This window comes from Salmo trutta, chromosome 2, assembly GCF_901001165.1.
Source record: "Salmo trutta chromosome 2, fSalTru1.1, whole genome shotgun sequence".
Taxonomy (NCBI): Eukaryota; Metazoa; Chordata; class Actinopteri; order Salmoniformes; family Salmonidae; genus Salmo; species Salmo trutta.
The window spans coordinates 58,399,404-58,413,939 of NC_042958.1; the positions used below are offsets into that span (position 1 = coordinate 58,399,404).

General features: G+C 42.5%; 1 protein-coding gene across 1 annotated transcript in view; it reads right to left on the bottom strand.

The window, feature by feature from the left end:
- Positions 1-9,999, bottom strand: part of LOC115158608 (src kinase-associated phosphoprotein 1) — a 34,619-nt gene extending 24,620 nt beyond the window's left edge. Inside the window, exons 1-4 of the mRNA XM_029707774.1 lie at positions 9,461-9,999; positions 6,460-6,565; positions 5,995-6,020; positions 5,693-5,809 (exon numbers count right to left, since the gene is read on the bottom strand). Of these exons, the coding sequence (XP_029563634.1) occupies positions 5,693-5,809; positions 5,995-6,020; positions 6,460-6,565; positions 9,461-9,500 (289 nt within the window). The 5' untranslated portion in view covers positions 9,501-9,999. The remainder of the gene's footprint in view (positions 1-5,692; positions 5,810-5,994; positions 6,021-6,459; positions 6,566-9,460) is intronic.
- Positions 10,000-14,536: the final 4,537 nt, after the last annotated feature.

Sequence of the window (14,536 nt, forward strand, 5' to 3'; positions counted from 1 at the left end):
AAGGAACAAACCCACCGTTCCTAGGCCGTCATTGTAAATAACAATGTGTTCTTAACTGACTTGCCTAGTTAAATAAAGGTTAAAGGAAATGTATCAACATCACAGAAATATAATGTTGACAGTTAAATCTAGCCACATAGGCCAGTTTTACACTGAATTGAAATAAAATATTTGACATACACATTTAAGTAATCTTTTCTCTTATCCTCGGCAATTCTATGCACACTGGCAGATTTTTCACCTAGTCTGCTCGGGGATTCGAACCAGCAACCTTTCGATTACTGGCCCAACGCCTTATCTTTCTTTTAGAAGACAGACAGACGGGTCTGCATTAGGAGAAACTCCCAAACTCAGGATGAATCCTCGCATGACTATTATCAGTAGAACAATCTAATATTACCACTGCGTTGTTCCAGGATCGGGTGTGTTCTTTTCCACATGCACAGAGTAATCACGTATCATTTCCCTGAGATAAGGGTAAGTCACAATACAGGCTACAATCAATCATTGGAGATCATTTCCATTGTAAATAAACACTCTGCTCACATGGTTCCACACACAGGCAACGCTGTCACCCTGGCACACAGTGCGATTGGCTCTCCAGAGGTATCCCTGGTGATCCAGAGGTATCCCTGGTGATCCAGAGGTATCCCTGGTGATCCAGAGGTATCCCTGGTGATCTAGAGGTATCCCTGGTGATCCAGAGGTATCCCTGGTGAATAAGAGGGATGCTTCTTCCTCAGCATCCTCAAATAAATCCACAAGGGCATGTTAATGACATCAAATTGCTACATTACAGCCACAATTAAACAAAGGAATCCCAGAGGTGTTGGGAGCTGTTGTGTCACTGTCTGTGCAGGCCAACACGTCTCTCCAATCTCCATTTATTTCCCTAAGAAATCAGCGGGGCCACCTTGGCTTGGCATCGAAACTTCATTCATCTCCAGAAATAGATTCCGGCGGAGAGCAAAATCAAATTCTCATTTGCAAGGCAGGAGAGAGGCAAGGGAGTGAATGCAAGAGGTACCTGGGAAGGCTAACCTCTGGGTGAACTCAGTGCATCTGATAGTTTTACTATTTGTCTGTGACATTGACAGCTAAGGGGGAGATTAGAACCACCCAGCCTGGGCTTCCCACTCTGCATGCTGTCTATGTAGACTGTTACCAGCCCATTGTCTTATGGAATACGGCAGGAAGGGCCAATTATGCAGGTACTAGATTACATTTCGACCTGGCGAAATGTGGACGCTATACTGTCCATTAGGGGCAATGTGAGCGCCTATTACGTCTAGGAGGCTTGCTAGTGCGTTGTGGATCGGTATGGTGAACGGGCGTTTAAACCGCACGCTCCAGCTCCGAAGGTCGCGTTTCCAATCCCAGTGCCGCCTTTCCCAAATCTTAATCCTTAATTTAACCACTCGGAATGAATTACTAACCCTAACCTTATATTTTTTACTACAAAACATAGGAACGCGACATTTTCACATATGTTTATGTTGGGGTGGTGCTAGAGATGATGAATATGAAGTAGAACACTTACATTTTGTTCGAGAATGGGTGGACTGTTACACATCGATATTCTCACTGCCTGTTTTCTCTGTGTGTTTTACCAAAGACTTACACCAGAGGGGAGAGGTACTCTAATTAAGAAAAACTATTAAACAAGGGAAGTTTAGGAGAAAGCTGAAACAAAAGAGATTTTTACAGGAGGATACAGAAAACAACATGGCAAAGCTTGGAGTGGGGGCGAGGAGACGTGAGTGATGGATGCCCCTCAGTTAGACAGTCAAAATCCCCCCTTCAAGCAGTCCTCTCCTCTTGCTATGCAGCATGAGTGAGGGAGAGAGAGAGAGAGCGAGAGAGAGAGTTGGAGATTAATAGTCTAAACAGGGAGAGAGGGTGCAGAGGGAGAGCGAAGACGGAGAAAAGGAGCAGAGAAAGAAACGACTAGCATCTGCAGCAGCATAGTAGCCCCAGGGGAACAGCGTGAACCTTTGAACCCCGATGGCTGGGCCAGCATGATGGCGAGCCTGTTTCAGTCTTGTAATGTGTTTCTCAACGACCACAGCAGTGGAGGAGAGTGAGGGAAAAGGAGAGCGTGAAGGAGAAAGGGGAAAAAACGATGGTCATTAACATGTTATGTGCATCCTGCAAGTGCACCAATGAACACTGGAAAATGAATCTCCCAGCAGCTCTGTTTTCTGAAGGGTGGGTATTTCCAAGTCAAAGAAACATAGATCTATGGAATTTCCATGGGCAGCCAGATCAATATTCTAGACAGGGTTACTCTAGACCAGGGATGGGCAACTTTGATGGAGGTGGGGGCCACCAAAAATCTGAACTCATCATTAGGGGCCGCAGTGGCTCACGGGTCTGCGTACTCACATCCATAACCACACATGCAGTCAGAGCCGGTCCTAGCCAAGTTTAGATCGCTGGTCGCTAGACTAATTTACCAATCTAAAACATTTTGGCTGTCAGTGACTGACATAACAAGAAAAAAAATTGCACCTTGTGTTTTCTACTATTCTAACGCTCAACAGTAAGTTGAGACCCCGACTGAGTTCCTGTGGGCCGTCAGTTACCCAGCCCTGCTCAAGACAGGTTCGGAAGTTTGACAGGTCGACCAGCTAAGAAGCCAGGGGTCAGAAGTTCACTAAGTGGATAGATAGCATGGCCACTTACTGTAAAGGGAGATCCAAGTCTGTTTCTCACCGAAGTGCTGAGTACTGTATGTAATTCAGCGAAGTACCAGCTAAAATAAAAATGATCTGTATATGAGGTATAACAGCTTCCTCCACTAAAACCACATACTATACAGAGGCCATTCAAGGTCTTGCTACAGCCCCACATATCTTTATTTATTTTGTTCTGTGTTACAGCTTTGACTGGGTCAGGAATATCTCGAGATATACTCCCTACGAACCTTTATTTTTGATTTGCTTTAATGTCATTTTGTTCTCAATAGCATAGTTGTAATATAATTGAAAGTACACCTTTTGAACTCTTTCTGCACTAAATTAGACCAATCAAAACTCAAACAATTTTATGCCAGCACGCTCTTTGGAAATTAACATTCTAGATTGATACGCTAATGACCCAATTTAAGAAAAATGAGATACAACTGAACTAAAATGGTTATCTTGGCCTTTTTCCTGTTGGCCGTAATTGGTGCAGGAAATAGTGTTGGCACTGGCAGAGCTGGAGCCTGCTGCCCATTGTCTCTGATATCTGTCAAAGTCAGCAGACACAAGGTCCCAACGCCACCTGTATTATCTGATACCACACAGTACCTCTGCCTTCCCCTGCTTCTAACAAACAGATCTTTCTCACCACTCAGACATGTTTGTCCATAGATCATATCCATCAAATGGGTCAACAAACAGACACTAATCATCTGGTGAGATATCAATTTGAGAGATGGAGTTGGTTTCCGCTTGAACTGGTCATGTATGCTTTCAATAACAAATACGTGCACTGTGAATCGTGACGTTAGATGTTTTATTACTAAATTAATAATCGAGACCTTTTCTCCACACCTGAACAAATATGGGAGATAACAATGTATGAAAACAATCCTTATGACCACAAAAACATTCATATATAAAAAAAAAAGTAAATCTCTGACTGCTCCTGATACAATGCTCCTGCAATACTGTCATCGCCTCGGCTACCACCCAATGGCCAAAAAACAAACACACCATCCCTATACTTCTTTTAAGACAGATTGTAAACTTGACCCTGCAAAACGGCATGCCAAGTCTCATAGCACTTCGACCCCCATCTCCTGCTTCCCTCCCTCCACTTTGCAAGTCCTCCTCACACAGGGGGAGTGCTGGGTGGTGATGGGGGCTGTTGTCAACCAGACTGGGGCTGGGGTGAGGCTGCAGGCACGGTCAGGTCAACCGTGCAGTAGATGGGTGAAACACAGTTCACATTACCATGCAGACACAGAGGAAAACAATGGAGGATCCATCTGTTCCTGTCAGCCATTACAAATCTGGTGTCAGCCAGTCCACTGGACCCAGCTTTTCAAAAGTTATCTATCTGGATTTCGGCTATCGGATAGGATTAAATGCATAGAAATGTAATGAATAGAACGGGGCTCCCCATTCAAGTCAATGACTTGTCCGTTCTATTCATTCTATTTCTATGCATTTAATCCTATCCAATTGGTGAAATCCAGATAGAGAACTTTTGAAGAACTGGTCCATGGAGAAAACGGGCCAGGCCATTTAGTGAAATAACAGTAGGTGTTATGTTTCCCGCCTGGGTTGAACACACTTCTTCACCACAGGTTAGGGAGCAGAGAAGTTGAGGCAGTCAACTCCCAAGTCAAATACCAACTGTCATGGTTCTCCTCTACATAGGTGAACAGGAACTAAACCCTTATCATCAATATTTTCCTATTCTTACTTTTGATATTCTTTCAATCATTGTACATTTGTTCAATTATTTTAGAATAAAGGTTATCTTGATGTCATAAGGCTAAATAGAAAAAGGTGGGATTGTTACTGAGGCAAAAGCAAAAGTTGACCTCCTATAGGCAATTGTGGTTTGGGTGACTAGAACGGCAGTACTACTAAAATCAGTCATGCATATCCAGCTTCTGTAATTAAACCATGAATACATTTTCTTCCTAAAATGTAATTGATTCCATTGGCTCATCATTTCATTATTTTCACACACACCCTCTTCCTTTAAAATGGACTGCCCTGCAACGCTGGTAAAGCCACATCTGTAATTTACTCTGGCTAGTGAACAGACAGTGAACTATGAACTCCAGCTGCCCTTTGGTGCAGACAGTTAGTTCAGGAAGCAACGGCGTACAACCAATGAGGAAAAAGCACAGTCAAACAGACCTTTGAAAATAGATATTGCAACATGCTAAATTCACAAAGTGGAGAAGTTATATGTAGGAATGCCCATCATCATCATCGCATGACACCCACTGAGAGCATGGGACACCCAAGGCTCTAGGTGAGTCATTGTGTCACTTCTGAACAACCAGTCAAGTACTACCATGTCTCATAGAACCAGAGATAGTGAAAGAGAGAGGAAGAGAGAGAGAGAGAGAGAGAGAGAGAGAGAGAGAGAGAGAGAGAGAGAGAGAGAGAGAATGGAAGACAGAGAGCCAGACAGATAAAGGGAGAGAGATGGAACACACATGGCCCCTCAGGTACAGTGTTGTATTTCAAACTGAATTGGGAGAGGAGACCAGGGTTAGGGTTAATCAATCAGCTAATTAGCCTCGAGCTACAGAGCACACTGTGTGGGCTGATCTGAGAGAAACTGACTAGGGCCTCTGCCGCCCACCTGGTACACACGGATGGATTCACTGAGGGCTCCAGACTACTCTCACCACTAGAGAGAGCTCTAGGTCACCTATCAGGTCTGTGTGAACACCCCCCCCCCCCACCCCCCCACCCTCACCCTTAGTATTCCCACCAACACTCCATTCATTCAGCAGACCCAACCACTAGAGGGCAAGCTGTTACTTGACACCCCTTCTATGTGCTGATATATTTCAGGTTAAATGCACAGTAGGAGTCCCTATGTTCCACTTACAAACCCCAAATATAATGTAGCAAACACCCTCAGACATGCTTAGCACATAAGCACGTTGCATTGAGACACACACACACTCACACACGTACACAGCGCACACACACAGAACCAAGCCTTTACTCACAGTCAGGAGAGCCCTCGTCCTGGTAGTCAGAGGCCACTGACAGGTCGTCTGAGGGGGCCGAGCGGCCCTGACTGGAGCTCTGGTTGTCATCTGAACTGTCCTCCTGTCTGGACTCAGCTAGGTGGGTAAGAACACTACATCAGGATCGGGAGGCCAGGGGGAGGACTTTCAACAGCACACAGGAAATGCCCTGATATGGCCAAATGTGTTAGTTGCACAAATGTATGTCAATGGCGCAAAAAATAGTTACATCCCAAGTAAGGATTCAACCATTTTATGGTGTAAAATATGCAGTCACTTACATCTGAAGGGAAACGCCTGAGGATTTCTGCAAAATAAAAGTGGAGATTAGTTAAATTTAGACTGCAAATTAGGTTATAAGGTTCTTCAGGTGCTTACACTTCCGTCAATGACACCAAACACCCTACTTTGGTTTCCTGCCTCTCAGACCACAAGACATAACCTCTCGCAAATAAGTACAACCTTCACCATGCAGAGTAAAAATAAGTAACAGGCTTCCGGTGCAGACATCTCTGATGCAGAAACGATTCATTTCTTCTCATGTGCTTACTTTCATACATATTTTCCTTTCAATAACAAGTTTCTAAAATTAAATTGTTAACGCTTCTTTCCATCATCAAAAAAGCTGCAGGAAATGTGAACATCTAATGTAAAATTGAAGTGACACAAGTTGTTTCATTATTGTGTGTGTGCATATGGAGGTAAAGAGGCCAACTAGGAGGAACAGTCTTGTAGGCCTTACGTACCTGGAGTAGATCACCCTGAAGTTATTAAGTAGGACGTCCCGTGTTTCCCTGGCATGTTTACTGAGGTTCTCATCCTGTAGGATATCTGATACAAACAGCTCACAGTCTGAAAGACAAGACAGGCAAGTCACACATGTAATAAGTGGAAGAAAAAATATATACCTGTACACCTCAATCCTGAGAAGACGTCATATAAAATATATTATGATTTACTAAGTGGCCATTTAGGATATTTTGTCATTCATTACCTGGAGCATGAACTTTTACAAAAATGCACATCATTTTAAGTGCTTCAAGCGGTACTATGATTTTTCCATTACAATTTCCACCTTGACATGTAATCACAAACTGTATTCCAAGTCACAAGCATATCAGAAACAATGTTATCTTTCATGCTGGCACAGGACAAACAAGTTGAACTACAGCGCTTGTTTAGATTTCTTTATTTCTTATAATTGTAATATTACCAGTGGTGAAAGTACTTAAGTAAACAATTATTTAAAGTACTACAGTAGTTTATTGGTGTCACGTCCTGACCATAGAGAGCTCTTATTTTCTATGGTAGAGTAGGTCAGGGCGTGACTGGGGGGGTTTATCTAGTTTATTTAGTTCTATGTTGTTTTGGTTCTAGTTTCTTTTTTCTATGTTGGGATTTTTGTATGATCCCCAATTAGAGGCAGCTGGTCATCGTTGTCTCTAATTGGGGATCATATTTAAGTAGTTGTTTTTCCCACCTGTGTTTGTCGGAGATTATTTTGAGTTAGTGCATGTTGCACCTCTTTCGTCACGGTTTTTGTTTGTAGTTTGTTTGTTTTGCAAAGTTTCACATTTAAATAAAAGATGTGGAATGATACCCACGCTGCGCTTTGGTCTCATCCTTCGGACGAACGTGACAGAATCTCCCACCCCCAGAGGACCAAGCAGCGTGGCAAGGAGTGGACATGGGAGGAGATCCTGGACAGCAAGGGGCCCCAGATTGGGGAATATCGCCATCCAAGGGAGCAGATAGAGGCAGCAAAAGAGGAACGGCGACGATACAAGGAATTAGCACGGCAACGACGGAAACCCGAGAGGCAGCTCCCCCAAAAAATGTTTGGGGGGGCACACGGGGAGATTGGCGGAGTCAGGGTTTAGACCTGAGCCAACTCCCCATGCTTACCGTGGGGAGCGTGTGACCAGTCAGGCACGGTGTTATGCGGTGATGCATGTTACCAGTCTGGCGCCACCTGTGTCAGCCCCACGCATCAGGCCTCCAGTGCGCCTTCTTGTTCCAGAGCCTCCGGCGACGGCTCCCAGTCCGGAGCCTCCGGCGACGGCTCCTAGTCCGGAGCCTCCACCGATGCTGGCGGGTTCGCATGGTGACAGGGTTCTTCGTCCCGCACCAGAACCGCCTCCGATTGCGGGAGGATCCGCGGGATGAGAAGGTTCTTCGTCCTGCACCAGCGCTGCCACCAACACTAGACACCCCCCCCCCCAACCCTCTCTTTTTGGTTTCAGGTTTTGCGGCCAGAGTCTGCACCTTTGGGGGGGGTACTGTCACGTCCTGACCATAGAGAGCTCTTATTTTCTATGGTAGAGTAGGTCAGGGCGTGACTGGGGGGGTTTATCTAGTTTAGTTCTATGTTTTGGTTCTAGTTTCTTTTTTCTATGTGGGGATTTTTGTATGATCCCCAATTAGAGGCAGCTGGTCATCGTTGTCTCTAATTGGGGATCATATTTAAGTAGTTTTTCCCACCTGTGTTTGTGGGAGATTATTTTGAGTTAGTGCATGTTGCACCTCTTTCGTCACAGTTTTTGTTTGTAGTTTGTTTGTTTTGCAAAGTTTCACATTTAAATAAAAGATGTGGAACGATACCCACGCTGCGCTTTGGTCTCATCCTTTGGACAAACGTGACAATTGGGTATCTGTACTTTACTGGTTTGCTTAATATAAGGAATTTGATGTATACATTTTAATTTTACTTAAGTATTACAATTGAGTACTTTTTCCACTACTGTACTTTTAAAACCAGATACTTTTACTGAAGTAGTACTTTACTGGGTGAGTTTTACTTGAGTCATTTTCTATTAAGGTATCTTTACTTTACTCAAGTATATAAATGTAGTACTTTTTCCACCACTTAATATTACATTTTATTTCACCTTTATTTAACCAGGTAGGCAAGTTGAGAACAAGTTCTCATTTATAATTGCGACCTGGCCAAGATAAAGCAAAGCAGTTCGACACACAACAGAGTTACACATGGAGTAAAACAAACATACAGAAGAAAAAATAAGTCTATATACAATGTGAGCAAATGAGGTGAGATAAGGGAGGTAAAGGCAAAAAAGGCCATGGTGGCAAAGTAAACACAATATAGCAAGTAAAACACTGGAATGGTAGATTTGTAGAGGAAGAAAGTGCGAAATAGAAATAATGGGGTGCAAAGGAGCTAAATAAATACAGTAAGGTGTTGACATATGCAAATGTTTGTCAAAGGGCCAAGTCAGGTTGCTAAGTAGTACATGCAAATACGGCAGATGCCAGTGTTCATGTTTGCAAACACTGACAGTTACTCTACAGTGTGAATCAGATGGCAATCTATGAGGAATATCCACAAGGAACTAACTAAAAATCGAATATTCTCTTGTCATAAAGATGATAGAATATGAAATACAGTGAGGCACATGCATAGTTATTCACAAAGTCACTGTAGATAAAAGCATTGTAACAAGTCCAGATGGTTTGATTACTTTGAACATAAATCACTGAATTCTGTAGCACATAATAATGTTAACAGACATGTGCAGTGCCTTATTGGGATAAAAGTTGTAGCAATTCAAAACTATCAGTAGGCCTACATATAGCAGTAGAGTTATACAATACGTCCTCTTACGATGATTCTAGTTATAAGACAAGTACATCGAAAATTGCACAGTATATGATTTTCTATTCCATCCTTATAATATTCTTACATTAAATCATACTGCTTAAAATCAATAGAAATATATATAACATTACCATTCAAAAGCCTCCTAACATCTTCAGAGACTGTCCCCATCCTTCCCTCAAAGTGCCAGAGGAATTTTCAGACAAATGTTGATAGTCAATCAAAACTATACTTTTGTGAAAAGTTATAGAGTCTGTGTAGACCGGACTCCTGTCATATTATAACAGTTCCCTGCTTCAAATGAATGGATACTCACACACTATACTAACACACTCATGCAACACCTGTACACTTTTGTTACAAAAATTATTTCCGTGCGTGCATCTAATGCAAAATCAGAATTGCAAAAATGGGGTGGAGCATGATGTGACTAAACGCTTCCTCTGAATGATGTTCTTCAGTTGTTAGGTCTATATCACCTCGTCACATCAGTTTTTCAAAGTCCCTGTAGGCATCCAACTTCAAGTATGAATAAAGCCTTTGATCACACTGCAGGCCATAATGCTCAATTCAGGTTTGTTTTCACATTCATTTTGGAGTATTGACTGTCCAAACTGCAAGTTAGAAGTTACCAAATCGAATGTGTGTTCAGCCACCAGTAACTTGCTAACAGCTAGTTGTCATAGTAACGAAGGATGTTGTGCAGTATTGCAGACTGATTGGGTGGAGGTGTTTGTGCTTTCTACCAAAGACTGTACGATCACGCTTGTAGGCAATATGGCGACGTTGATTAGCTAAACTCATGCGCAGAAACACGTCTAACAGAGAAAAAATATATATTTAAAAAATAAACACGTCCAACAGTCGTCTCTCGCTGAACCACAGGCCGTCAAATCAAAGGCACTCCTTCGATATAAAGTTGTTTTTGACGAAAATAAAAACGTGTCAGTTTGTCACTTTCAAAAGTTGGAGTAATAACATGTTCAACTACTTAAGAAAGGTTGTGCCTTTAGATTTCGAGAAAATTAACATCTAAGGAAGAATCTTTCACTTCTCTAATTGATTTATTGCGATGTTGCGTCTATGGGTTTAGAAACTCATAGCTGTGTTTGAATACCCATACTAACATACTGTATACTAATACATACTTAATGAGTATATACTACACACTATATACTCAATTCACGTCACAAATAGTACGGTTAGATTCGAAAACATTTTGTCTTCCTATCACTCAGGGTTGCCATGTTCGTAATATTCCAGATTTGTATCGGTTGCAGGTTTTTGGGCTACTTTTAAATTACACAGCGGCCGCCATGGCATTTCTCTTTAAAAATAAATAAGTGTATAATATTTCACTGTGACCTGCTGCTAACGACTATCAGGCAGTGAGGCACGCTGTTACTGCGTGATTGAGTGGTGGGGAGCGCACTGCAGCAGGCAGTTTATGTTGCGTTTATGTGCTAGTCAGAACTAGGAAACACTGAAATGTCGAACCTGCTAAACGGTTGTAGTTATACACGTGCCGCGTTCAACGAATCATCCATTCGGAAATTTCCGATTTTTCTAGTTCCGACTAGCATTTAACACAGCAAGAGTCCACTATTGGCTGAGTCACGTGAGTGAGAGGAGACAAAGCAGCATGCGCGCACGTTTTGTAAACTTTTTAACCAGTTGTAGGTAGGATATTTAGTTGTCATTATGGAGACACCTATTTTCAACCTTTTTTCCATAAAACGTATCAACACGCTAGAACTGATGCGCATCAACAAATAACGGCGACAAAGCACTGGAAAACGACTTTGGGCGCACTAGAGCGCATTAGATACATTCGCACGGAGGTGGTCTAAACTCCATTCTAATGTCGACTGCTTATGGAAAAGTGTTTTATGCATGATCAGTTATAGGTCTCGGTGGCTGCGTGAGTGGAAATTTGAAATGGAAGTTATGGAACTCCTCGTGTGCTTCTGTTATGGGAAAAAGTCTCAATGAAACTGACATTAAAATTGGATAATAACATTTGCATCTATTGGCCTCCCGAGCGGCGCAGCGGTCTAGAGGCGTCACTACAGACCCGGGTTCGATCCCAGGCTGTATCACAGTCCCATAGGGCGGTGCACAATTGGCCCTGTGTCGTCCGGGTTAGGGAAGGGTTTGGCCTGGGGGACTTTACTAGTAGGTGTCATTGTATAATAAGAATTTGTCCTTAACTGACTTGCCTAGTTAAAAAAAAAATGTGCCTATTAATGTACATGCCATTGTAGGCTACCATTTGATACAATAAATATGTTGAAATGACCATATCACTGGAGTCATTGCAAATCAATTTGTTCCACTTGTGTAGCCTACCTGGAGCTGGAAAACAGATGTAATAAATAGCCCATAACATCAGTTTATTGTTGTTGTAGCCTTGTGTTATAATGCAATTATTAATGGCCATGTTTAGTTAATTGGAAATTATCGAAGCTCTATCGTCAAATGTACGCCCTGCTAAAGCTGCCCCGGTCAACTGTAAGTGCTGTTATTGTGAAGTGGAAACGTCTAGCAGCAACAAAGGCTCAGCCACAAAGTGGTAGGCCACACAAACTGACAGAACGGGACCGCCAAGTGCTGAAGCGTGTAAAAATTGGCTGTCCTTGGTTGCAACATTCACTACCGAGATCCAAACTGCCTCTGGAAGCAACGTCAGCACAATAACTGCTTCATGAAATGGGTTTCTATGACTGAGCAGCCGCACACAAGCCTAAGATCACCATGCGCAATGCCAAGCATTGACTGGAGTGGTGTAAAGCTCACTGCTATTAGACTGGAGCAGTGGAAACGTGTTCTCTGGAGTGATGAATCACGCTTCACCATCTGGCGGTCCGACGGACAAATCTGGGTTTGTTGGATGCTAGGAGAATGCTACCTGCCCCAATGCATAGTGCCAACTGTAAAGTTTGGTGGAGGAGGAATAAAGGTCTGGGGCTGTTTTTCATGATTTGGGCTGTTTTTCATGATTCGGGCTAGTTCCAGTGAAGGGAAATCTTAACACTACAGTGTACAATGACATTCTAGATTATTCTGTGCTTCTAACTTTGTGGCATCAGTTTGGGGAAGGCCCTTTTCTGTTTCAGCATGACAATGCCCCCATGCACAAAGCGAGGTCCATACAGAAATGGTTTGTCGAGATCAGTGTGGAAGAACTTGACTGGCCTGCACAGAGCCTTGACCTCAACCCCATAAAACACCTTTGGGATGAATTGGAACGCTGACTGCAAACCAGGCCTAATTGCCCAACATCAGTGCTCGACCTCACTAATGCTCTTGTCCCCACAGCAATGTTCCAACATCTAGTGGAAAGCCTTCCCAGAAGAGTGGAGGCTGTTATAGCAGCAGAGGGGGGACCAACTCCATATTAACTCCCATTATTTTGGAATTCGATGTTCAACGAGCAGGTGTCCACATACTTTTGGTCATGTAGTGTATTTCTCAAGGAAGAATTTTGTAGTGAACATATTATTAATATTTAATTTAGTGATTGAAATTATGACCCCATCCTCAGTAGCCCATTCCAGCAGGCTATTGGGAAACACAAGCACTTCTTACCTCGAAATCGCCTTGCATTCATGGTGAATAAATTAGTCTGTAAATTTGAACTAAGCAAGCTGCTAAATCGTTCTGTTCACATCTTGCCTATAGGCTACTGAAATTAGATGTAGGCCTATCGTGGGCTACATCATAAACCCAGATTTTTTGTCTGTTGTCTATGCCCATTGAAATGACAAGTCAATCTCGCAAATGGCTATTTCTAACGGTTTGTAGTCTTAACATCTTGCACATAATAACGGCACAATTGCCAGAAAATAGCCTAACATGAAAAAAAAAAATTGTCCAATTGTTTCTAGAGAAATGTCAAATTTCAACTTTCATCACTCAAAACCTCCTGTCGGATTTATATATAGTTATGCACATGAGCAAAATGAATTTATTAACAATAAACCGGGTTTGAGCCCTGAATGATGATTGGCTGAAAGCCGTTGTATATCAGACCATATACCACTGGTATGACAAAACATTTTTTTTTATTGTTATAATTATGTTGGTAACCAGTTTATAACAGCAATAAGGCACCACGAGAGTTTGTGGTATATGGCCAATATGCCACGGCTAACGGCTGTATGCAGGCACTCCGCATTGCATTGCGCGTAAGAACAACCCTTAGCCGCGGTATTTTATTTTTATTTTTTTTAACTAGGCAAGTCAGTCAAGAATAAATTCTTATTTACAATGACTGCTTAGGAACAGTGTGTTAACTGCCTTGTTCAGAGGCAGAACGACAGATTTTTACCTTGTTATCTCGGGGATTCGATCTCGCAACCTTTCGGCCAGCAACCTTTCGGCCCGCAACCTACCGGTACCAGCCGCCCCTATTGGCCATATACTTCACCCCCTCTGACCTTATTGCTTAAATATTATTTTATTCTAAGGATAAAAAAAAAAATCTTATTGAGATATTATCCCATTTAAAATGTGTTGATTACACATCCCCCACCAATCAATTTAACTAATGTGATTGCTGTGGGTCTGCTGAGAGAGAATTGCGTTTGTACTTCAACAAATAAATCATTGAATCTAAATTGGATGAAAATGAAAGGCTTTTGCCACAGTTTCATGTCTGTCTGTTGACCCCTGCCCATTCATCTCTCTTTGACCTGTCAGTAGGATTATAGCTGTGGTCTGTTCTGCTGTGCTCTCTGAGGCCCACAGGAAATGAATGATCGGCACACTCAGTTAACTCTCTTTTCATAACCACCTAACCTAATGAACCATATGATACATCAACAAATGTGATACACAGTACACACTAAAAATTGTTTTAATCTTCTCATAATTACATTTATTTTGAGTATGTTTCAGCTACAAATATGACTACACACTGTTCATTTCCCCCCAAAGATCCTGTATACTAGTATTTTAGCTTGATATCCCATTAACCCTGTAGCCTTTACACAGGAAATCAGATGAGGTCAGGAGGAGAGGAATTCCAGTGATGTAATTGTCCCTTTGACCCGTGTTTCACTGTCCCCCCAGCCATGCTCCTGTGAGGGCTAGAGGAACCAGCCTTCCTTCCTCCACCACCTGCCTGCTGGGCTCACACATATAAAAGGACAGGCCCTTTGTAATCCAGCAGGGATTACACCACCCAACAATGCAGCGCTGAAAGA